At 31.6% G+C, this 26,291-nt stretch overlaps 2 protein-coding genes across 4 annotated transcripts; both read left to right on the plus strand.

Annotated features, from left to right (window-relative positions):
- The first annotated feature begins 4,259 nt into the window (after positions 1-4,259).
- LOC118036756 (uncharacterized) lies at positions 4,260-8,462 on the plus strand. 2 transcript variants are annotated; one of them, XM_073409456.1, is made up of 8 exons: positions 4,260-4,578; positions 5,304-5,792; positions 6,143-6,364; positions 6,460-6,532; positions 6,698-6,805; positions 6,948-7,792; positions 7,883-7,947; positions 8,137-8,462. In XM_073409456.1, exons 1-6 carry the CDS (start codon positions 4,462-4,464, stop codon positions 7,313-7,315), a joined length of 1,377 nt encoding a protein of 458 aa, XP_073265557.1. In that variant the 5' UTR covers positions 4,260-4,461; the 3' UTR covers positions 7,316-7,792; positions 7,883-7,947; positions 8,137-8,462. The 2 variants fall into 2 exon arrangements, with proteins under 2 accessions (XP_073265557.1, XP_034898441.1); XM_035042550.2 differs by lacking the exon at positions 8,137-8,462 and having other exon boundaries at positions 7,883-8,129.
- On the plus strand, positions 7,718-21,201 carry LOC118036755 (protein ARABIDILLO 1). 2 transcript variants are annotated; one of them, XM_035042548.2, is made up of 14 exons: positions 7,718-7,792; positions 7,883-7,947; positions 9,631-11,045; positions 11,301-11,459; positions 11,605-11,685; positions 11,797-11,928; positions 12,091-12,218; positions 17,888-17,975; positions 18,434-18,528; positions 18,944-19,007; positions 19,160-19,335; positions 19,548-19,769; positions 20,296-20,380; positions 20,504-21,201. In XM_035042548.2, the coding sequence occupies exons 3-14, from the start codon at positions 9,687-9,689 to the stop codon at positions 20,678-20,680; spliced, it is 2,766 nt and encodes a 921-aa protein (XP_034898439.1). In that variant the 5' UTR covers positions 7,718-7,792; positions 7,883-7,947; positions 9,631-9,686; the 3' UTR covers positions 20,681-21,201. The 2 variants fall into 2 exon arrangements, with proteins under 2 accessions (XP_034898439.1, XP_034898438.1); XM_035042547.2 differs by lacking the exons at positions 7,718-7,792; positions 7,883-7,947 and adding exons at positions 8,593-8,986; positions 9,114-9,204.
- The last annotated feature ends 5,090 nt before the right edge of the window (positions 21,202-26,291 follow it).

Raw genomic sequence — 26,291 nt, forward strand, 5'->3', positions numbered from 1 at the left:
TTTTTTACAATGTTTAAAAAAGATTTTGGCATTAAATTAAAGTTAGATTTAATAAAATCAAATTTAATTTTATTAATTAAATATAATTAAAATAACAGTAATCAAAATTAGCCAGAACAAATTCCGATACTCTTTTTTCATAGGATCATCATAGTTTATGGTGCATTTTTAGTCCTTAAACTTATTTTTTTTATTTTAAATGTTAAGTTTCTAATATTCTTACATTTTTTATTTAAAACTTTACTTTATTTATATTTTAGTTCTTAAATTTAAAAATTAAGAGAGAATCATAAGAATTTACAGAAGAGAAAAGAATGTTAGTTAATCTGATTTTGATCCAAAATAACTGGCTCACTTAGTGTAAAAGTATTCTTCTTGATAGAAGAATTATTATTGAGGTGTCTTGAAGATTTCAAAATGACTGAAAAAAATAAATGGAATTGAATGAAATAATTTTTAATTGGTTTAATTTTGTATTTTTATATTATTTTTTGATTTTTTAGATTGATAAATTAATTTTTTAATATTTATTAAATTTTTTTAAATAAATATAAATAAGTTTTAAAATTAATATATTTTTAAAAAAAAACTCTTCCTCGATTTTCCAACTGGATTTTAGGCAGATACACGATAAATTATCATCATTATAGAACACCTGTCACATGTTTTTCTTTTTAAAAAAAAAACAAAAACATGTGGAGGAAAAAAAAAAACCCTAATCCAAGACACGTGGCCTACCCAAAACCATGCACCTAGGATTTTTATTTTTTAAATCTTAAATGCTCCGGACCACCCAGGCGACTCTTAAGTCTTAAGTAAAACAATTGACACCTGACAATGACGTGCATTTAAGGAAGGAAGTTGTGTGGATGAAATACTCATGGGTCGTATCGGTGGATCGAGAACATTGATGCAAGAAGTGTGTTGCGTGTCGACCGCCCATTTATTACCCAAATTTTTTTTTTTTTTCTTTTTTTTATTCTTTTCAGGGTACTTATTTATATATGTATTTCCACTAGACTGAGGGTGTTCTTGCCAAAACCTTACAAGTGTGTTTTTAGATGCTGTGGTTTACATTATTTTTTTAAGTGTTTTTTTAATTGATTGTTAAAATATATTTTTTTTATTTTTAATATCAATATATAAAAATATAAAAAAATATATCAATTTAATATCTTATCAAATTAAATATACTTTTAAAAACACATTTACTTATATTTCAAACACAAAACAAAACTTACATGAATGACAATAAGATGAAGCATTTTAGAGGCCGTGTATGTTACTCTCAAAATTACTTAATGATTCTGATATATTATTTAAAAAAATAAATAAAAATTATTTTAAAAAATATATTGTACTGCAATCTCACACAATCTATAACTCTCGACTCCCATATTTTAAATTATTTAGTACCAAGAGTAAAATTAAAAAATTAAAAAAAATAATTATTTTAATATATTTTTATAACTCCATGGACAATATAGTAAGTGAAAGTAAATTACTCAATGCTTTGAAAAACCTACAAAGATTAAAAAAAATCGAACAAATTTGTTTGAGTTACATGTTTTTTAAAATAAATTTTTACTTTTTTTCACTTTAAAAAATATTATTTTAATATATTTATAATTAAAACTATTTTTTAAAAAACAAACTCTCAATCAGATTACCAAATACACTCATATTAAACATGTGGTTAAGTACATCTCCGTCAACCGAGAACCGAATATTATAATGTTTTAAATTGGTTCGTAAAAATAAAATTGAAATCGAGCAGAGTTCTTATGTCAAGCTCCAAAATAGTACCCAGGTTTAGTTGATTGCTTTTTCGTTCAAGCTCAAACTTGTTTAGAAACAAAATAAAATCGAATAAATATGAATATTATAATATAATTATCTTAACAAAGTAAGTCTTTAATCTCAATACTGTATATTAATCTTAGTTTGAATGTTAAAATCACTTAGTACTTCATTGTATATATGTTTTATAGTTAATTTGCACTTTCTAGTATTGTATTTGATCATTTAATAGGTGGCTCAATAATAACAGTTTAAGATAAAAAAATTTATTTTCTTGTGATCTCGGGTTTAAATTTTATGATTACTAATATGATGGCTCTTTTAAAACTTGCATAATGGTTAATTTTAGAATTCGTTGAATTATTTGAGATATAGGCAAATTGGTTCCAACATTCATATTAAAAAAATTAATTAAAAAAATTATATATATATATATATATATATATATATATATAAACAACTCCTCCAACAGTGAATGAGCTGGGGCTTACCCCAATTCTTTATTAGGCAATGTAATTTACAAAAACCAGAAAAAGAAGGTCGGCCATTGATCATATAAAACATTGAACCTCCTCACAAGAGTTTCTTTTTTTAATTTTGAAACATTTTTTTAATTATATCATTTTACAGTGTAATTATACGAGATAAAGCTCCAAATTAAAACACAATGGCTAGTCTCGAATCTATGATAATTTGCATTTTTATTCAAAAGTTAATTTTATTTATTTTCCAGACTCTAAGTTAGAAAAAATAAATAGAAATTTGTTGGAAAATAGTGAAAAATAAAAAATGGTTAGTTGCCATGATATCAAAAACAAAAATAATATGACTTGATAATAATGGTTTCTTGTTGTAAACAAGTCTTAAAAAAGAGACGAGTTTCATTTTAATTCTTTAAGTTTAGTTGATTTTGGTTTTCTTTGATATTTTGAGGTTAATAGGTGATTTATGAAGATTTATTAGGCATTTTGTGTGTGTGTGGAAATGAGTAGAAATATAGATTTTCAACCCAAAAAACTCTATCTTAAGATTTTCAATCATCATAATGGTGGCAGGATTCCAAGCTGCGTATAGCAGGCGATGCGTTGTCAGCCCTAACATGCGACACATACCTATCTTTATTTTTTTTATCATGTAATGAAAATAAAACAAATATTATTAAACTCATTGGAGCCCACAACTCAAGTCATGAATTTGACAAGTTAATTCGAGTTGACCAGAATCAATCCAATATGTTATCATCTGAGTGTTTTTAAAAAGTGAAACCACTTTTTATTGCTAGTTTAAATTGCTTGACCCAAGCTAGCGTGCTTGGGTTTTTCTTAAGGCCCTGATATGTTAGGCCACTTAGATGACGTTTCGACTCGACCTTATTTAAAAAAAAAAAAAACCTTCAACATATGGTTTTTAATGATGTTTTCCCCTCCAATTCCATCATTTAATATTGGGTTGATTTTGAATTGGTTTTAATTTTTTTTTATCATATAATTAAAATATTATTGAATTCATTGAAATCCACAACTTAAGTTACAAATTTGACGAGTTAACCCATGTTGACCAGAATCAATGCAATATATCATTATCTCAATGTTAAAAAAAAAATAAAAAATAAGATGCTAGCTTTTTTATATATTTAAAGTCAAATCATTTTTTAACAGTCATCTAGATTGCTTTTAAACTTGCACCTTACTTTTGTTTTTTATATCATTTTTTTTTATACATATTTGGATATGCCAAGTTGATCGAGATACATTAAGTCAACTCTCAAATAATTTAACTGGAAACCCGGACTTGAAAAGGACTAAAATCTAGAGTTTTAAAGTTTGACTTGCTATATTAAGTTTAATAACAATATAAAAAAACTCTCCGCAATTTATTTTTTGACGAGTTAATTCAAGTTGATCAAAATCAATATAATATGTCATTATCTCAATATTAAAAAAAAGATGCTAGCTTTATTTTATTTAAATTCAAATCATTTTTTAACAATTATCCATATTGATTTTAAACTCATGCATGTCCTTTGTTTTTTATACTTGAACATGTCAAGTTGGCTAAGATATATTAAATCAACTCTCAAATAATTTAACTGAAAACCCAAACTTGAAAAGAACTAAAATCTAAAGTTTTCAAGTTTGACTTATAAAGTTTAATAATAATATTAAAAAACTCTTCGCAATTTAATTTTTTTTAGTCTAACTTGCAATATAGCACATGAAGTAAGCTAGTAATCTCTACAGTATTTTAATGTAGATATTATCTATTATTTAATCTAAACTAGTAACTTATTATTAAACAGCATAATTTTTATAATTCATAAATATATTAAAACTTCTCATATTGTAAATTGCATTAAATTATTGCATGGGCCGTAAAATAATTTTGGCGGACCTATATAAATTTTGGCATAAAAGCCCAGAACCATTTGACAGTGGGGAAATAAAAAGAAAAAAAGAAAAAGACACTTTACTTCACTGCAAAATCTGTGCGGGTCTTCAAAACCAAAATGACCTTTAATTTTAAACTCCAAAGATCCACACAGATACTGTAGTTGCATAGCGTTGCTCGATCGCTAACAAAAAAAAAATGCTAAAAAGTTGACAGATTTCAGAGCTTAGATTGATAGATAGTTAGATAGGTTAAACATACCAAAAGGTAAAAATGGAGTTTACTGAAGCTTATAAGCAGACGGGTCCTTGTTGTTTCTCTCCAAACTCCCGTTACATCGCTGTTGCTGTCGATTACCGTCTCGTGATTCGTGATACGCTCTCTTTTAAGGTATTTTCACTACCCTTTTCATTGTTCTGTTTGTTTTTAAGAAATTCGTGGTGAATTTTCTGTAACGAGCCATGTTTGGATGCTGAGAAAATTGGAAGAATGCAAGGTCTTGTTTGATCCTTTTCTTTTCTTCCTAATTTCAGTGGTGTGTATTGAGCTACCCTTTCGGTTTTTCTTTTTGTGTTCTAGAAATTCGTGGTGAATTTTCTGTTTGGATGCCGAGAAAATTTGAAAAAATGCGAAGAATAGAAAGTTTTGTTCGATCTTTTTTCTTTTCTTGTTAGTGTCAGTGGCGTGTGGTTGAGCTAGAACGGGGATCTGATTTGGTATTACGTGAAGTCTTGGCTGCCTGATATTTCTTTGTCTGGTTACTGAGAAAGTGGAAGTTTGTTTCTTAGTTTCTCGTGAACTTTGTGTAATGCTTGTATTTGGATCCTTGGGAAATGCATGGAAAGTGTAAAAGCTTTGATCCTTTTCTGTTTTCTTGTTAGTGTCATTTGTGAAAATTGAACTGGACTGGTTAAGTAAAAGGGCAGGAGGATATTTGATGGTACAATGCGAGGTTTTGATTAAATTATGCTTATGTATTGTTTGGTTACTGAGAACATTTTATGGGGAAAAAATTCCTTTGTCTGCTCAAGTATTAACCACTGAATTTTATTAATTGAGGCTATTAAATATGGGATTCTTTTGTGAGATCTTGCATTGTGTTTTATGATTTGCAGGTTGTGCAGTTGTTTTCATGCTTGGATAAGATAGGCTATATAGAATGGGCAAATGATTCTGAGTACATCCTTTGCGGTCTGAATAAAAGACCAATGATACAAGCATGGTCATTGACTCAACCTGAGTGGACATGCAAAATAGATGAAGGTCCTGCTGGTATTGCATATTCTAGATGGAGTCCTGACAGCCGGCATATACTTACCACTTCAGATTTTCAGTTGAGGTTAACAGTTTGGTCGCTTTTGAACACAGCATGTGTTCATGTCCAGGGGCCAAAGCATTGCTCTAAAGGGGTTTCTTTCACTAAAGATGGGAAATATGCTGCGATTTGTACGAGGCGTGATTGCAAAGATTATGTAAATCTACTGTCATGTCATACATGGGAAATAATGGGTGCATTTGCTGTTGATACATTGGACTTAGCTGATATGGAGTGGTCGCCGGATGATAGTGCTATAGTAATATGGGATGCACCACTTGAATTCAAGGTAATGGAGTTTGTTTTTTGTTGCATTTACCATTTATCAAGAGCACTTGACTTTATAAGCATGAGGAGAAGCAAATCTGGGGTAGAAGTTAATGCTTATATTGTACCCTTCTAATTTCTTGGTGACGATTAGCATTTTATGACAGTACATTGGCAAGCATTGAAAATGTCCGTTGCTATCAATTTTATGTCTTGTGCATTATGCATATGTGACATTTCATAGGAGCTCCACTTTGTATTATATCTCATGGTTTATCAATGCCCAAGATTGCATGTTAACTTTAGATGGTTTCTATCTTTGTATCCCTGTCTATAAGACTGAGAGCTTATGGTTGTTGCAATTCGATACAGGTTCTAATTTACTCCCCAGATGGGAGATGCCTGTCCAAGTATCAAGCATATGAAAGTGGACTGGGTGTAAAAAGCGTTTCGTGGTCGCCTTGTGGCCAATATCTAGCTGTGGGTAGTTATGATCAGATGTTGCGAGTTTTGAACCACTTAACTTGGAAAACATTTGCTGAATTCATGCACCTATCCACTGTCCGTGGTCCTTGTTGTGCTGCTGTTTTCAAGGTGACTGGATTTCTTTGTTTTTTTTTTTTTAATATCATTGGGTGCACTGATGATTTAAGTGGTTACTACTTTCAAGTCTTTTCTTAATTTTGCAGGAGGTAGACGAGCCATTGCACCTCAATATGTCTGAGTTATGCTTGAGTGATGAGTTTCTTCAAGGAAATTCTGGTAAAGCATGACTGCATAAGTATGGAGTATCATACAGTGACATGGATATTGTTTGACACAGAACGTTTGATCTATAAAATGAATTTGAAACTGTCTTCATGCAACTATATCACTTCTTTTGAATTACTTTTCTAGTCGAATTAATAGTTTTTCCTTTCCTAAAAGATGTATCAGAAGGACACTTCAGAGTCATGTACGATGTTACTGAAGTACCTATCAGCTTGCCTTTCCAGAAGCCTCCTGCAGACAAACCGAATCCTAAACAAGGCATTGGTAAATCTCATCTTTCTCGTATAGCATATTGATGCAATTAACAATACATGTTTTAAGAGTTCCTTGCAGTGCATTGATGTTTGTTTTCCTCTTTGTTAGTATCAAACCAAAATGCACTAAAAATGCATGACCTTAATTTCAGGTCTTATGTCATGGAGTAAAGACAGCCGATATATTTATACACGTAATGATAGCATGCCAACTGCTCTGTGGATATGGGATATACGCCATCTAGAGCTTGCTGCCATCTTGGTGCAGAAGGATCCCATACGAGCAGCAGCATGGGACCCAACATGCACACGTCTTGTTCTCTGTACTGGCAGCTCTCACTTGTATATGTGGACCCCATCAGGTGCTTACTGCGTGAGTAATCCTCTACCACAGTTTAACATAACTGATTTGAAATGGAATTCAGATGGAAGTTGCCTCCTCCTCAAAGACAAGGAGTCGTTCTGCTGTGCGTCTGTGCCCTTATTTCCAGAATCTAGTGAATATAGTTCAGATGACTGAGGCATGTCTCCATTTTTTAATCCAGGTTGGCTTGCAAACTTAACAAAAAAAGTATACTACAAAAACAGGGCATCAGTGTTTAACCAAATATTCCGATTCTCCTTATCTCTGTAACAAGTTATGTTTGTAGGGTTCCCAGTTGTAGTTGAGTAATTAGATGACAAGTTTTTAGTTGGAAATGAGCGGTTTTGTTAAAGAAGGAAAGTTTTTAATTCGTCAGAAGTGAAAAACTTGAAGAACCATAACTCGATTTCCATAAGAGGATACTCGTGACACAGGTTTGGCCAGTCTCGGGGTGTGTGTGTGTCAAGACAATGGCAAAACGAATGAAACTATGGCAAACGACATTTATCCCGTGTCAAGACAAATCAATAACGGAACTCAAATATATACTAACATTTGTTGAGTTTCATGGAATCAGCTGTCCCCTGGCGAAGCTGCAAGTAAACTGTGGTAGAAACAAAGCAAGCATATACCGTAAGTATGCTTTTTTCGTGTGATAGTACTATGTTTCCTAATTCTGCTTCTTTCTTTGAACTCTGTCAAATGTTTGTATTTTGTGAACAGGACTGCATGCAATAAACCCTGCCATACACGGCATTCTTTAAGATGTCTCACAGCTTTGAAATTAGGTAACATTTCAAACACTAGTTTAATGACTTCCATGCCATGTCATTAAGTCTCGGCTAACCTTGTACAGGACAAATCAAGGATCAAAAGTCAAAACTGTAATAATTAACATTGTCTAGTTGCATGGAAACAATCTATGTTATGGTCGCTTCCCTTCTTGTTTATAACGAATTGGTTTTGCGTATATGCAGAAAGTTCTCGTCAAGTTTTGATACCACCAAACATTACAAGTTGACTAAAACTTCCCAGTGGTTTTTTTTTTTTGGCTCTCTGTGTCACCATCTTCGTTTCAAGTTCAATGAGAGACGTCAAGAAATGGTTTCTCTCGTAAATGCCCTGTCTGCGAACGGCAAGCTGGCTTACGAATTGTAAATGCAGGATGCAAAGAGTTTAGCCATATCTTAGACGATACTTAACTGCATGTGACAAAAGTAATCTGCTACTGAACAGATGCTTTCGGCTTCTTGCCTGAAGTGTTTTTATCAGTAATAGAAATTAAAAGAATCCACTGGCCGCATGCATCAATGCTCCTCGTTTTCAAGAATACTCCATTGCCGCTATCGCAACTAAATAATTGGAATAACCACTTAGAAACACCTGTCCAATGCACCAGCAGTGATTCACCTTATCTTTCCTTTTTGTCCACTGAATGCATAAATTCTATCGTGTTTTGTTTGTGTTTTTGGATTAAAAAATAAATATAAAAGGATAAAAATGCTTTTGGTTCGAGAAATAAAAACAAAGAATTAAAATAATTTGATTTTTAGAATAACTTTAAAATGAATTTATGTGTTCTTGAAGATGATAAAAAAAAAAAAAGGAAAAAAAACCATTGACCTCAAGGAAAAAATCAGTAATCACATGGTAAATAAAACTTGGTACTCTTAAGACAGGCGGTGAATGACAGAGAGGTATTTATATGGCAACAAGAAGCAAGAAAGCCCACCAACACCGTCCTCCACTCAACAAAACCTTTCTTTTTTCTCCCCTCTCTTTCTCGCATCAAACACCATTGCTTTGCACCCACAAAGAGAAAGGGAGGTATCTTTTAATTCGAAGCTAAAAAAACTGGCTTCAACTTCACAATTTCCTTTCTTTCCTTTTCCTTTGTTTTTGTTTTTTACACTTTAACCGCCATTACCTTCTAAAACGCTTTTTTTTTTCTCAGTTTCCTATTCACGTTCACAGTTTGAAAGGTTCCTTTTTCAGGCTCTTTAACGACAGCCCAATTGAGTTTTAACTTGTTTGACGCTATTTAGGTATGCCCATTACTTGCTCTTGGTTGAATTCCTCGCCTGTCTTGTGATGTTTGGCTTTGTTCAGTAGCTGTTTTTTCATGTTTTTGTGATTAAGTATTGGTTCTTGATTGCAAAAATGGATTTCTTATATCTGGGGTTGCGATTATCGAATTAGAGCTTGTTTCATTGGATGCTTGTTTTTCTATGATAGTAGAATCGGTTAATGTTAGGTCTTTAGCATGTGAAACATTGGAGCTTTTTTTATTGAATGTTAGAAGGTTCTTTTATGAATTTAAAGATTGTTTGTTATGCGGTCCCAAAGAATGGTGTATTCTGTTTGTTGCTTGTTTTCTTAATGAATTTGGAGGTTGTTTGGCATTGGTGTATGTGTATAATAGAATTGTAGCTTGTTTGATTAATGAGTTACTTATTTTGTTTCAATTGAAGGATTGTTGACAGAAGGGTTCCTAGTGTGCACGATATTGGAGCTTTTTGATTGAGATATGACTCGAAGGGTGAGGAGAAAGTTGGCACACTCCAAGGAAAAAAATAAGGAGATTGTAGGCAGTAATTCAGAGAATCCAGATGATGGATGTTTGCGCTCCAGCACCATTTGTGACCTTGATTGGATGGCATTGCCTGATGACACAGCTATTCAGCTATTTTCTTATTTAAATTATCGAGACCGGGCCAGTTTGTCGGCAACATGTCGAACATTTAGACTGTTAGGTTCCTCTCCTTGTTTATGGGATTCTCTAGACCTTCGGTACCACAAGTTTGATATTGCAGCAGCACAGTCACTGTCTTCTCGATCCAAAAATCTTCGGAAGCTTCGGTTTCTAGGGGCAGAGTCAGCAGATGCTATTATTAGTCTTGAAGCGAGGGACCTTCGTGAAATTAGTGGTGATTTCTGTCGGGATATCACAGATGCTACACTTTCAATGATAGCAGCTCGACATGAGATGCTTGAGTGTCTCCAACTTGGGCCAGATGTGTGTGAAAGAATCACCAGCTTTGCAATCAGAGTAATAGCACTTTGCTGCCCCAAGTTAACGAGACTTCAGATTTCAGGTGTGAAGGAAGTTACTGGGGAAGCCATAAATGCTTTAGCTAAGCATTGTAGGCAATTGGTGGAGGTTGCATTCATGGAATCCAATTCTGTTGATGAACTTGCATTAGGAAACCTGACTTCTGTCCAATTTTTGTCACTGGCTGGAACAAAAAACCTGAAATGGAATTCAGCTTCATGTGTTTGGAGTAAATTGCCCAAGTTGGTGGGGTTAGATGTGTCAAGGACAGATATAACTTTCAGCTCTGTCATGAGATTGTTTTTGTCATCCCAATACTTGAAAGTGTTGGTTGCCTTGCACTGTCCAGTTTTTGAAGCTGAAGTTGATAATCACATGACATATAATCATAAGGGAAAAATATTACTCACAGTTTTCAATGACATTTTCAAGGCTGTAGGCTCATTATTTGTCGATATTACTGAAAATGAGAGCAACAACTTATCTTATTGGAGGAAAGTAAAGAGCATCGACAGAAGCATGGATGTCATTGCTACTTGGATTGAATGGATTTTCTCACATTTTCTTTTACGTATTGCGGAGAACAACCCCAAGGAGCTTGATGCTTTCTGGATCAAGCAAGGAGCAGCACTGTTGCTTGATTTATTGCAGAGCTCACAAGAAGATGTTCAAGAAAGAGCAGCCAATTCAATTGCTACTTTTGTTGTGATTGACGATGAAAATGCCACTGTTGATTCTCAAAGAGCTGAGGTAGTTATGCAGAATGGTGGAATACAGCTGCTTTTGGACCTTGCTAGATCTTGCCGAGAAGGACTTCAGTCTGAAGCAGCAAAGGTAACTGTGATTTCTTTTAGGTGCCATTCCTCATCCTTCTTGCATTCTGAAAGACATTTGGACAGTCATTGAAAATTATTGAATAAGAGTTGGAAAAGGCTAGGTTTAGATATGACTCGAAACAATAGTTAGATGCTTAAGCTACTAAATTTTCTTACTCCTTGAATTCTTTCTTCTCACATCTTGTTCAAAGAATTTGATTTCCTGAGAAGTTAGTTATTTGGCATAATCCTGTAACGCTGTTGACCTGTGCAGGCTATAGCAAATTTGTCTGTAGATTCAAAAGTTGCAAAAGCTGTTGCTGACATTGGAGGAATTAATATCCTTGTCGGTTTGGCTAGGTCAGTAAACAGATTGGTTGCTGAAGAGGCTGCTGGAGGCCTATGGAATCTTTCTGTTGGAGAAGAGCATAAGGTTGTGGAAATTGAAGCAAGTTTATGATGCCACAACCCAAAAATTATGCGACTTACTCTAATCAATGCTGTTTGGAAATTGAAGCAAGTTTATAATACCATAACCTAAATATTATGTGACTTACTCTCATCAGTGCTGTTTACAGGGTGCCATTGCTGAGGCTGGCGGTATAAAAGTTTTGATTGACCTTATTTATAAATGGCACGCTGGCAATGATGGGGTACTTGTATGTATCCTGCATACATATAATAGAAGCATCACTTGCTACATGATTCTGCAACTTGTGTAGCATTTCAATTAAGAATTATGGGCTGGTGTTTCCACCCTTGTTTTTCAGGAACGAGCAGCTGGAGCACTGGCAAATTTGGCAGCTGATGACAGCTGTAGCATGGAAGTGGCAGTGGCAGGCGGTGTCCATGCTCTTGTAATGCTTGCTAGATCCTGCAAGTTTGAAGGAGTGCAAGAGCAGGTGATCCTGGTTATAGCTTTTAATCTGTGCATATGCTCACAAGTAAATGGTCATTTCCTGAATATGATATGCGAGCATCATGTTTATGGCATGTGATTCATTTACTAGATTAAAAGTGGGTTCTAAACTGCTGCATTCTCTGTTGCTTCCCTTCTTGACCAGGCTGCTCGTGCATTGGCCAATCTAGCTGCTCATGGAGATAACAATAATGACAATGCTGCTGTTAGGCGAGAGGCAGGAGCACTGGAAGCATTGGTCCAACTCACTTCTTCCCAGCATGAAGGTGTAAGGTAATCTATTTTTCTTTCAGCTACCTATGGTATTAATATAATAGTTAATAACGATCTTACTCAAGCAAATAACAAGATAATCTTATTTATTTTGGATAATTCTATTAAAAAAGTAATTTCACACTCTCCTTTTGAAGAACTTGCCATTCATTTTCATTGATGTTATTTGAATAGCACTATCATTCTAAAGTTTTAACTATTTTGTTTGGCTTGAATTTACAATTACAAAATAAACTAAATGAGAAAGAAAAAACATTGTTTCTTTCACTTCAGTGCTAGACATGGGCGCATTGTGGACTGTTATAGTACGGTTGAGTTTGACCCTCTTTTTGTCCTTGAACAATTACTTAGTTTCGTCCCTGATTTTTTTTTTATTTCCATACTTCCATGTCATGTTCACACGATTTTAAATCTAAAAATTTGTTTTGATTTGCTTGCTATATTGCATTCGTGATGTCAAAAAATGTCCGGGCATTAAATTGATAGTCGCTTTTGCAAAATAGGATTTAATTTTATTAATTTTAAACATAAACACAAATGAACTTTTTTTTTACTGTTCATGGTTGCAGAAAACTAGATTTTGATCCCTGAAGTTTTTGCCTTTTCATTTATCGTATCCGTTTTTCTTAGGGTTTTACATTTCAGTCCTAAACTCATTTATTTTATGTCTCAGTCCTCGGAATTTGAGAGGAGAGAGAGCATCATCAAAAAATGAGAAATGAGAGAGAAAGTTGTACATCCTGCCATTAGTTAGATGCTCGATTTTGCAGGAAAAAACTTGGTTTTATTGTTTGCAAAAAATTGAAAATAAAGGGACCAAAATTGAAAGCAAATGAAAAATGAAGGTTTTTTTCTCCTAGCATTGTTCAATCAATGATTTTTGAAAAAAAAAGCCTTTGGAGTTTTCTTAATTTCTATTTTGGTCCCCTTGGTTTTTCAATTATATGTTTTAGTCCAAAAGTCTATTTTATTCACTTTTAGGTCCTTGGGTTAAAGGGAGGAGAGAGAGTTATTAGAAAATGGTAGAAAACATAGAAAGTTGTTGGTTGTTCATATTTCGGCGGGAAATGGTAGAGATTAGAGAAAGTTGTTGGTTGTCCATATTTTAGCGACAAAAACACGTGTTAATGAGTTCAATTCAATGACAGGAGTTCCATTTAGGTTATTTTTACCTTTGTCTTGCCAGATAAAGTAGATCACAGTTGACAAAAAAAAAAAGTTTTTGGCTTGATTTTTTGTTTTATGACCAATTTAGAAGCGTTTTGGGTCAAGAGATTGGTTTATTAAGGTTCTAATGGTGTTTTTAGAAGGAAAAAAACTTAAAAAATAAATTTGTGTATAAAATACCCTTGCCATGACTTTCTAGTGACTCTCTAATCATTGGATTTTAGGCCAATAAATGACACTGTTAATTTTAAAATAAAATTAATAAGTGGATTTTATTTTATTAATTTTAAAATAAAATTAATAAGTGTATAAAATACCCTTGCCATGACTTTCTAGTGACTCTCTAATCATTGGATTTTAGGCCACTAAATGACACTGTTAATTTTAAAATAAAATTAATAAGTGGATGATGCATCATCCATCCTGTAACATTAAAAAAGGCAAGGCATACAAGCCCATGCGCTCGGCTTGTTTTATTTATTTATTTTTTAAATATTTTTATCCTAGATTTTAAATTTTAATCCATTTAATTAGAATAGTTAAAAATTATTTTGAGATTTTTTTTATTAATAGCATTGAATTTTTTAATTTTTTAAATAAGATTAGAGGCTTTTTATTACGTGGCAAGAGCTTTTTTTTTTTACAACCCTTCAAGATTTTTTTTTAAATTTATATGATCACAAATTTTTATTGGTATTATTTGTTTAAATACTGTTTGATTTTTTGTTTATTTTCAAAAAAACGTTATAGCACTCTTTTTTATAACATTAGCTTATATTTGTTTTGAAACTCTTCAAGATGGTTTTTCTTTTCATAAATTTTATTAGGTGGTTTTCTAGTGTATACTAATTTTTTTTATTGTTATATAGTTAAATTCCAAAAGAATAAGTTATTAAAATTATTATAATTTTGGGTTAAGAGTTTGATAGATTAACTTGAATCGATCCAAAACATTATTATTTTAATATATATATATATATATATATAAATATTATTTTATTTTTTTATAATTAAATTAGATTTTAATCGAGTTATATTAAATTAATTTTTACCTAATTTAATTTTTAGCTCGAGTGGAAGGGTCTCTAGGTCAGCATAGGATAGGTTTATTGACATTGCCAAAAAGTATTCCACAGCAATGTGCAGTAAATGTACTGCCCTTTTATTTCTTAACGCTTCTACATCAAAATTAACAGATTTTCTATAAGAAACAAAATTTCTTGCAAAAAAAAGAAAAGAAAAAGGTGAAAAATGGAGCACGTTGATGAGATAAAAGAGTTGAGAGATGACTTTCTTACCCTTATTTCAAACCATCCAATTTTTTTTTCTCATGGCTTTTTGATTTTTATTAAATGAAGGACGTAGAAAAAATAGTCATGTTACTTCGAAGAAAAAAATAAAAAAAGAAGGAATTATATTATAAAATCATTTCAATGGAATTTTAATTATTGCTCTTAAAAACAATATTTTCCATATAATTAAATAAAAAAAAATGAAAAAGGTTTCCTGCAACATGAAATCAATTATATCTTCTCTTAGCTACTTAATTTGGTCTTCAGTTATTGTTAGCATTTTTTTTTTAATGTTTATTGGTGCCTTTAATCCTCCATTTGTTTTATTAAACAGACCCATGAAAATTTTAACTCGCAATAAAAACCTTTTTTGCTACTACAAAACACATTGACAATAGCTATACTTTTTTTTTTTTTACTTTTAAATTGTTTTTTGATATTACCCACCGCTAATGGACTAGTCTAGTCGGTGAGTAAAAATAATCAATTCATGATTATTTTTAATTTAAACTTGTTTTCACTATCAAAATAATTTTTTGCTTAAAAAACAATGATTCTCATAAAAATAGCATGTTTTTAGTCAAAATAAAAATGAAATGCATGAATAATGAAATTAGGTTTTTAATTAAAAATATATGTTTTTTTGTAGTTCAAATTATTATGGTTCTCGCAACTATTTTTTCGTTATATTTTATTCAATGAACTATGTTGTTAATGATAAAGTTTTGTTGTCAAAATAAATAAAAAATACATGGATCGAGAAAGACAATTTTGACAAAAACATTTTTTCTCTATAATTTTATCTGTAATTTTTCCTTTTAATGTCTATTTTTATTATCCCATAATTAAATAAAAAATACATTCCAAAAGTTTCTTATGGTAGCATGCAGGCAACCATGCTAGTTTCATACTACTGGTAACTTTTGTTTTTTGCTCAACTACATGGAAAATATCATTTGGTGAGTCAAATAATTTTTGCCTTTTGCACTATGACATACATATAATTGCGTTACAAACCTTAATTTTGAAGAAGGTAAAATGCTTTTCATTCATGAAGACTTGTTTTTCATTTATTTTGCGTGCAAAAATTCATCTCAAAGTAGTTTTAATCAAATTATTTTTTTTAAATCTATTTTTTTTAACAAAATTGTAACTAAAAGTGTTTTTCTTCAACTTATTTTTTTAAAGCATGTTTGATATTGTGGTACAAAATGCTTTTCAAAAGTGTTTTTCGCTTGAAAATGCTTTATAATGATTTTTTTAGATTTGTTTTTTAATTTTTGACAACAACACATCAAAATTATCTGAAAACACTAAAAAAAAATCAATTTAATGCTTTTTCAAGCTAAACACTTTTTTAAAACACGCTCAATTGTAGCTTGAAATGAAAAAACAAGCAGTGTTTTCAATTGCAATAAAAAGCTACCATAATACCAAATATACACTAAATAGCATAGAACTAGATCCGTAACTCGCGCTATGTGGGGGGTTGAATCAATTTTTTTCTAAAAAAAAATTAAAAAATAAAAATCAATGTGTTGCTAAACAAATCAATTATGAATTCAAAATATAATGCATGTTGGACAACATCTTTTTAAAATATTGAGATAATAACATGTTGAACGACATCCTTTCATTTTAAATATTGAAATGACGACAAATCAATTTTACTTGGGTTAACTCTAGTTAGCATGTAAAATCCATGACCCGGATCATTAGATTTTGATAACTTTATAAAGAGCAAATAAAAAAAATACAAAGCCCAATTCTTAAATAACTAAACCTTCTAAAAAACAAAAAAAAGTATATTGAAATAAAAATAAAAATAAAAAACAGCTCGAGTCAGCCCTGACAAACCTTCTAAATCCTTGACATGGATCATCAGAACCGGGTAACCCTATAAAAAGTATATTGAAATAAATTATAAAGCTCAATTACTAATCAATCCAATATTTGAGGACTAAACTGCAAAAAAAAATCTATTTAAAAAAAAGCTGAGATAACCTGCGATATGAGTTTGTGATAACTCTATAGAAAAGGAATTGAAAAAAATAATGAACTGTAACCTGAAATTAATTTAATGTTGAAGAATAAAATTATATATAAAAAATAATCCAATTTTTATAAAGGGCCCAAAAATATTCCAAGTCAACTAGGGCGAGTTTTCCAAACCCATCATTTAGGTCATAAGATTAGGATTATCTCATAGGAGAAAAAAAAAATACAAAACTCAATCCTCAACCAATTAAATGTTGGAGGATGAAATAAAAAAAAAAACTTTATTAAAAAAAACAAAAAAGACCCGAGTAAAAAGGTCACCCTGTGATCTGTTTTATGAGACCAAGATTACTCCATAAAAGGCAAATAAAAAAAATAAAAAAGCTTAATTTCCAACAAATCAAATATTAAAGAATGAAATTGAAAAGAAAAAAAAAATGGTAAAAATAACAATTAAAAGAATAAGGATCAAATTTGATACCATATAAAGTTTGACAACCCACTTTGGTCTTTTGAGAGTGCTAGGTTTGGAAATCAAGGTGAGGAGAGAAAACGGAGAGGGAAATGAAGAAGAAAAATGGTTTGCCGGAGTCAAACTAGACATCCGTTGTTGACACGCACTGCATGTGGCAGTAGACCACGACAAGTCTTTTTGGATAACACCAAAGAAAGGCGTAAGTATTTGGAGACTGTTGCACGCGCCATCCAAGTTCGGTGGCCTCTTCCATTGCCTACATTTCTCGCCAATTCTTTTTTGTTTTTTGTTCAAATTGGTCATTCTCACCAATTCTTTTGTTTTTTTGGTTCAAATTGGTCCCTGAATTGTCAATTTTCAAATTCATCCTTTAAATTTTAAATGTTTAAAATCATTGAAATTGATCTTGTTTTAATTGAATGTTTTTTTGTTCTTGACATTGCGAGAATCCCATACAAACCGAAGCAAAGCAAACCATAAGTTTCAATCTAAAAGAACCAAATACAAAAAGGATAAAATTAAAAAGAAAAAAAAAAACTGAGCAACCTAAAAAAAAAGAAAAAAATTGGGGATTCATTATTGTAATCCACCGTGTTTATGTGTCTTGTACAGCAATTTCGCTACGCTTTTTAGTTTCTTTTGTAATTTTAATTGTAATGTAATATTAATGTACTCAGCTTCACAAGCTTCTACTCTTTTAAATACCATGTGGAATTTATGTTCTTGCTTACAAACAGGCAAGAAGCTGCTGGTGCTCTTTGGAATTTATCATTTGATGACAAAAATAGAGAAGCAATAGCGGCAGCTGGTGGCATCACAGCCCTGGTACGGCATTGCAATTGCACAGCAAACCTTTGTTAAAAAGAATTGTTTTCTTCTTGCATTCCAGCTGATGCATGAAAAGCAAAAATATCCAAAAATTTTGCTGTTTTTTATATATATCATCTTCATCGTCATCGCAATTATTATTATTGTTATCTATTTGTAATCAGCTTCAAATGTTCTAATTTGTCCAGGTAGTTTGAGACGTTAATGACAGGATAGGATAGGATTTAAAAAAATACGCAAGTAGGTAGAGAGATAAATAACTACTGAAACCTCTTAAGCATTAATATTGAGATGTCCTTGATGTAGAATTTTGTTATCATGAAATTCCAATGGTATTGTATGCTTCTTTCATGTAAAGAAATAAATATAAAAATGCCAGTTTGATTATTATTTGAATTAATGCTGTTGCATGCAATTGCAAGTAATTGATTGTTGACTTGATTATGGTGTTTTAGGTTTCTCTTGCACAATCATGTTCAAATTCCTCCCAAAGTCTTCAAGAAAGGGCTGCGGGTGCTCTTTGGGGATTGTCAGTATCAGAAGCCAACAGGTAGTGAAAGTCTGAATCGATGTTGCCCTGGATTCGTCCTAATGTATTGATATTATTAGAGTTGTTAAGACAATTGCTGCCTTGCGTTGGTTGCTTGGCATATAGAGATCCTCCGTTGTGATCCTTTATTGCAATGGATGTGAGTGCCTTCACGTTTGCTATGCACGGACCCTGTTATTTTCTCTGTCCTGTTAACTATCATAACTCTGCCTCTTAAGTTGCGATTTCAAGACATCAAAAAGAAATGATTAAACTCCATTAATGAAAAGACTGTCTTTTTACTCTTTGATATGAAATTATTCAGTTGATGGTGCCTCGGTTTCACTCTCTACTAATGAACTTGGTAAGTGAAATTACATCTCTACAATCTGTTTTACTTTTACTGATGTGTTCCCTCGGTTTTCTGTTAATCCAGTATTGCTATTGGGCAAGAAGGCGGTGTAGCTCCACTAATTGTACTGGCTTGCTCAGATATTGCAGTAAGTTTTGCTCTTTGGCAAACTCGGATGAACTGAAACCATCACCATCCATCTAAGACCAATCAATCTTTCTTTAACTGAAATGGTTTGGTATAGCTTTCATGGTAAAATTTGAACATGGCTTGAATGACCTATATTTTTTGGATTTTCAGGATGTCCATGAGACTGCTGCAGGTGCTCTTTGGAATCTGGCTTTTTATCCCACCAATGCTCTTCGCATAGTAGAGGGTGGAGGAGTCCCAGCCCTCATTCATCTGTGTTCTTCATCGGTATCAAAAATGGCACGTCTAATGGCTGCTTTGGCTCTGGCATACGTGTTTGATCAGAGGTAGAGATTCAAAATACTTGTTTATCTATCATGACCACACACTAACCAGAACACATGTATTTATTTGTGAGTTAACCCTTACACATCATGGATATACTGGGATGGCTTCCATGTGGCATGTGCATGTTAGATATTCCTATAACATGGCTAGGATTGCAGTGGCTTCAGGTCTCAATTTGCAAGAGTTTTTGAGTTTACTGTGTTGCATACAGAACGGAAGAATTTGCACCAGGGGGGCCTTCATCAGAGGGAACCTCAAAGACCATGAACTTGGACGAGATTAAAAGGGTGGCCTTGAAGAAAATTGAAGCATTTGTGCTTTCTTTCTCTGTTCCACAAAATTTTGCTGCTGCAATGGTGTCATCCGCCCCCAAAGCCCTTGGACAAGTAGCAGAAGCAGTACGTATACCAGAAGCAGGGCATCTGAGATGCAGGTTTTTTCTTTTTTCTTCCCTTTTCCACTACCAATATGGAAGATTCACATTTAAACAACTAATATAAAATAGATTAATTTAATAGAAACAATAAGCACAATTCTGTTGTTGCTTTTGATTGTCTGTAGGTGAAAAATGTCTTCATGAAGACTTGGTATACCTAGGATATAGTAATTGTAATAATCATCTACAAACGACCTTATGAATTGGGAGTACGGAAGTCCAATTTTCCCTCGTGCTTGTTCTTGGATGCTTTAGTTGAATCCAATACATTTTACACTTTATGTGAAATACATTTGTTACATTGCCGCGCCTTTGTGGCTGTATTTGTTACTATTTTGAGGAGCTTAGGTTGTTTGGCCCTGGGTGAAAAGTGTGATTTTTTTCTGATTGCGGTATCTTGGTAAAACATTGGAGCATCATCAATAGATTGCATAATAAGGCATGCCAGTAAGTTTATAATATATACATAAATTAGACTCCTCACTGCTGATCATGTTCTGAATTCTGTTTTTCTATTTTTCAGTGCAGCTGAGATTGGAAGATTTGTTGCTATGTTGCGGAATCCTTCTTCTATACTCAAGGCTTGTTCTGCCTTTGCTCTTCTCCAGGTGAACCTCTTTTCCTCTCCACTGTGCCTGCATGTGGAAGTTGAATTTGAAATTTGAAACGTTTCTGCAATTATACGAGAATGGCAGACACTATCCGAATAACACTTTTGTTCTGCATTTCAGTTTACAATCCCAGGAGGACGACATACATTGCATCACACAAGCCTGTTGCAAAATGCAGGAGCATCACGAGTCTTACGTGCCGCTGCAGCAGCAACTACGGCCCCGATTGAAGCCAAAGTTTTTGCAAAAATCATACTTCGCAATCTTGAACACCACCATTTGGAAGCTTTAAATTAGATCTCGGAAATGGTTTCTTTCTGAATCTCCGCTACTCAATCCATCAGCTTCCAAATTCCTGCTTATGTTTCTCAAAGCATCACGGTGGTAATTCCCAATGCAGCCATATATTCTCATGAGTTGTGGCATGGCCAATGCAAAAGCACATTGGTTGAATGTGAGATGCTCTTGGAAGCTTCCGGGGATGCAGGAGCAAAGGATGACTTGGTCACGTTTGCTTTGACATAACTGGTTGGTAGCAACCATGCATGCAGGGGAAGCGTTGAGCACACATTCTTTATTGCAGTTTTTTATTTGACCTTGTAGAGCCTGATTTTACATAAATCATGTGACGAAAACTAGATGTAAACATTTTCGATTTGAAACTCGTTGTGTCAGGGTTTTAGGAATCAATGGAACTCATAAGTGATCGCCAGTGGGTTCTTGTTGAGTGACAAGACCAAAAGTTGCCGAATATTAGTGGTCAGTTTTGTGTCTTTGCCGCATGCAACCTAATCATACGCCACCTTGACTTGCTCGAATCGAGTTGCTTCTTTTTTTTTTTCTTCTAACTGCACCATGCGTGTTTCTGCAAATGAATCTTGAGTTGGGGCGCCCTGTATCTTGTAGGCAACCATTTATAGTTTCTTAAGCAACAATGAGTGCATGTATAATTCTATATATAAATATAAAAACACTTGCTTAATAAATCAGATTAAAAGTCTTAAAAACTAAAATATGAAACTTTGTATTAAACTACTAAAGTTGGCATTTTGGTTTGGTGTTTAGAACCAAACTAATTTGTATGCCTGCTTTTGTTGTGGGGAGATTTAATTTTTTTTTAAACATTAAAAAATTTCAGAACTCATGAAATTTATTATTGTTAAATCCGAAAATATTGTCATTTTGAATTTTTGTTTTTTTATAAAGATAATATGTTTTTATTGTATTGCTTGTTTATCTTGATCAATTAAATATTTTTAATTAAAAACATTGTTAAAAAAAATGATTATTAAACCAAGTTAAAAAAAATAATTCAGAATAGTATGTCTATATTTTATGTGATTGAAAGCTAAAACAAATCATAAATATAATAAAATCCAAGTTCCAAATCTATTTAAACATTCTAATACTCAACAAATAATTTGAATCAATTTTTTATAAATAATTTATTATTAATATTATTACTTTTGAAATCAAATACATAATAATTAAAAAAAATATTAAAATTAAAATAGTATTTAAGAATCATATTAAAATTAAAAAATAGGTGAATCTAGTATATGTTTCACGGCTGTATAACAAAGAAAAAAGAAAAAAAGAAAAAACAGAAAAGAAAAGAAAACGCCAATCTACCCCAAATTTTTGTTCATTATTCAGTGCATCATATCCCAACCCTCTCCCCACTGATGCAGTTTTGTCTGTGGTGAATCAATGCATTGCTTGCGGGTTGTGTTGAGCAATCTGGGCTTGCTTTATCAAAACTGAAAAACCAGAAACTGCAGAAAGGAAGATAGGCATGATTGATGCGTACAAGTAAGTTTCATTGTAGGACCTTTTCCAATAGAAAGAAGTGGATAAACCCTAAGACAACGTGACAATAAATTAGGTTAAAAATAATTGTGAAATGGAGAGGTCGGGGGCCACAGTGCTTTTTCTATCCCTCTCTGGGTGTCTTTTTCGTAGTTGCTGGGACTTGGCTAGCATTGAAGATCAGCAATCATCATATGATCCACGTCAGGAGAGGGGTGGGCAATATAGATATCAAAGAAACTTATCTGCTAATTATTGGCGTGTGCCAGCTTCTTTTATTCTCTCTGTTTCTCCGTGAGGAAAAGGCAAATTATCTGGTTGTGTCAGGGTTCTTCCCTTATCTTGCCTGCATCTAGGATTTTATCGTAACAGGAAACTTGAAATTCAGGGAGGCTAGAAACTATGCACGAGTTTTGTTCATCATAAATCCGAACTGCATTTTGTAATCATTCCATGGAAAATCCTGCGTAATTTATGTGAATTTTAGATATGTCACGTGTTAGTGAGATTGTAAGTGTAAGAGATTACATATAGTTTAGAGGTAATTATTCCCTGCACAAAGTTAAAATGCACAGGTTAATTTGTAGTATTTATTTATTTTAACCTTTCAATGAGTTCTATTATCCACGAAGAAGAAGAAGAAGAAGAAGAAGAAGAAGATCATGAATCTCTTCTAAGCTTTAGCAAATAACCACATAAGACTCGCTTCTAAGCATTCTCTGACCTTTATTTGTTGCTTGAAAACTAATTTTGGAACTTTTTGTTCCAGTAGAAGTCTATGAAACTTTGAAAGTCAAGTTAGTCGTGACTTATAATTTAATCATGCACTAAATAAAAGTTTTTTTACTAGTTATTTTATGAAATTTATTTTTAAAAAATAAAAAGATACAAGGAAAATTCCAGATAAATATATTTTTATTATTTTTTATGGATCATTAACTTTATATTATCTCTTCTCTTTATGTCCATGTATTTCTTTAAAACAAAATCCAGTTAAATAACAAATATAATATCACTGAACACCATGAAAAAAGATAAACTTGTGATAATATAGAGTGACTAGCCTAGGCAATTTCAAAGTTCGTGCAAAAAATGGTGGAGCAAGGATTTTTTTAAATGAAATGACAAATTATTATAACAAATGCTTTATATTATGTACATATGCATTATATATAAAAATAAAATTGAAACATATCTTCTAACTCATGCTAAGTGAAATTAATTTAAGAATATTTTTAAAATAAAAAAACTTACATTATAATTGTTGTCTTCGAATTTTTATATTTTGAAACCGTTTTATAATGATTTCATTATCAATCTCATTAAAAATATATTTCTCAATGTCTATAATCAAACTATCATTTATCTACTTATCTCATATCTTATTTCGTAATCTACTCTTGATAATATGCATAGTAAAAAAAACATTACTTCACTATATCAATTGCAATTGATAGAAGTAATGATAATCTGATGAGTATATATACCAATTTGAAAAACTCTATCCAAATTATTATTATTTTTTTTTACTATTTTCTCTATAAGACTAACAATATTTTCAATACTAGAAAACTCATCATCATTGCGTAGAACAATAATATACGTCTCAAGTTGGTCACCAAGTACCATGTCACGCAAAGAAGTAACTTTGTACTCTTTGTTGCACGTGTGCGGTATCATGGCGATCATCCTCCTGGATCAGGAATGGTATGGGTAAAAAGGATAATGAATTCTTGTTTTTTATTAGTAGAAAAAAAAAACGAGGAGTCGCACCTAGTATTTTAGTTATTATAAAACCTAAGTTGGTCTTAGAGTTTGGAAAAGAGGATTGATTGCATTAAAAAAAGGTATTAGCATTTCTAATATGCCTTACTTTAAGTAAGTTGTATTGTTTATGTGTCTGATATAAACTAAGGTATTATTTTATCTTATAATTGTTGGTCTGTTTTAAGGTTCAAGAAAAGTTCTTCTAAAAAAAAAGATCTTTATCTTATCGAATTAAAAACCTAACCCTTCTAATGTCAATATAAAAAATAAAAAAAACTATCTTTTTATTTAACATGGAGAATATATTTATGTATAAGTTTATAATCTTGAAATGCTAATAGAAAACAAAAATAATTTTTTAGTATTTTTGAAATATTGATCAAATTCTCATGACTTTCATAAACTAGTTATTAAATCCTAAAATGCATGAAAATACATATTTTTGAATTTTTATATGAAAATACGATATGATTGTTTTTATATTTTTGAAAAATCTTGGTTGTATGTAAATTAAAATAGAAATTATATTTTTGTAGGAAAGATTTTTTGTTGTTTTTATGTGTTGGAGGAAACCAATTCGTTTAGCATGAAAGGTTGTTCATATAGAAAAATTATTATAATTAATATCTTACTCCAATATTTTTACATTAGATTTCCTATTTAGTATTATTTTTTATATATAAAAAAATTAGTAGTGATGTAAACTAAATTATATAACTAATATTTTTTGGATCATTAATTATGTTTTTGAGGTTATATTTTTAAATTACTAGCTTTATTTTATAAATAATTGGTTGTGATAATATGCAAAAAGTAGAGATTAATAAAAAAATTCAGATCCAAGTTATTGAATTCTGTTTATAAACTTGATAATTACCTTTTCAATCCCTAATAAATGAATAGTAAAATAACAAGTGATTAAGTAATCTTAAAATTACTAATAGAACATAATGAAGCACTTTGCGTATAAATCTAAAAAACAACAAGTCATTCATACAACTTTTATTTGATAAATTATTTAGTCTATTAGCTAAAAAGTAGAAGCCCTAAAAATTTAATTTTTGTTAGTTATCCATTAAAACTTAGATTCAAAATTCTTAAACTTTCTTGAAAGGGAAAAAAAAAATGAAATTACCCCAACAAAATTTGTTATCTAGAAAATTAAAAAAGAAATTTACACAAATCATAACAATCTTGAAATCTAGGTACGATATATATCGAATAAATACAAATAAATTAAGAAAGAAAAAGATAAAAAAAAGTGACCAACCTATCTGAAAAAAATATAAAGAAATTGAGAGAGAGAGAGAGAGAGAGAGAGAGAGAGGAACCGTTGAAATATAAACCCACAAGTTGTGATCTTTCTTTAACCATGTTATTTTCTACTTTTTTTTTTTTTTAGATATAGATTGTTATATTAATATTTTAATGTAAAAAATATATTTTTTTTAAAAAGGAAAATTGCCCCTCATGCCCCGACGAGGCTCCACCCTTGCCTACAAGGTCAATTCTCCAAAAAGCATAATAAATTTCATAATCCAACAAAGTCAATTATCGAAAAAAAAAAAAGAAGTCCAGCAAAGTCGGTACTTTTTTAGAATTTCAAGAGGGGGTTTTGGAATTTTGTAACTAATTTTAAAATGGACAGGTGTGGGTCAAAAGAGGAGTAGCTTCAATTGTTTTCAGTAAACTCTAGTTAAACCCTGTAGAATTTTCAGTGTTCCACTTTGACTTCTATAGTTTAAAACTTTTCAATGTAATCCTATAATTTTCATAAAGTCTCCATATAACCTTTTATTGTTAAATAGGAAACTTACCGTTAACAGTTTGAAAATAATAGATGCTTTGATGGCAGTTATTTTTAATTTTTATACTATCAACATCTAAAAGAATTTTTTTTTTTAAAATATACCAAGTCGACTTAAATGTTGCCTTCAAAACATTATCATATGAATGATATTTAGATAAAAAAAATAAAAATTAAAAAAAATATCTCAAATTAACATTCGGTAGATATTTCACAAACCAAAATAAATAAATAATACCAGGTAACTATAGAGATAGTATTATGAAAACATTAATATATAAGGGTTAAATCTCAATATTAATAAATATTTTAGGGACTGAAATACAGTTGCAACAAAAAAGGTTTGTTTACATTTCCCTTTCTGGAAGGACCTAAACTGCCATGAATGAAGAGATACCAACGTAGACGCGCCTACGTCACACGCGCTAACGATTGGTTTTTATTTATTTATAGTGGACTGCTCTCCTGTGATGTTCTCCACGGTATGGCCGCATTGCCAATTAGCTTTCCATCCTGCGATGCATC

The sequence above is a fragment of the Populus alba genome, chromosome 1 (assembly GCF_005239225.2).
Source record: "Populus alba chromosome 1, ASM523922v2, whole genome shotgun sequence".
Taxonomy (NCBI): domain Eukaryota; kingdom Viridiplantae; phylum Streptophyta; class Magnoliopsida; order Malpighiales; family Salicaceae; genus Populus; species Populus alba.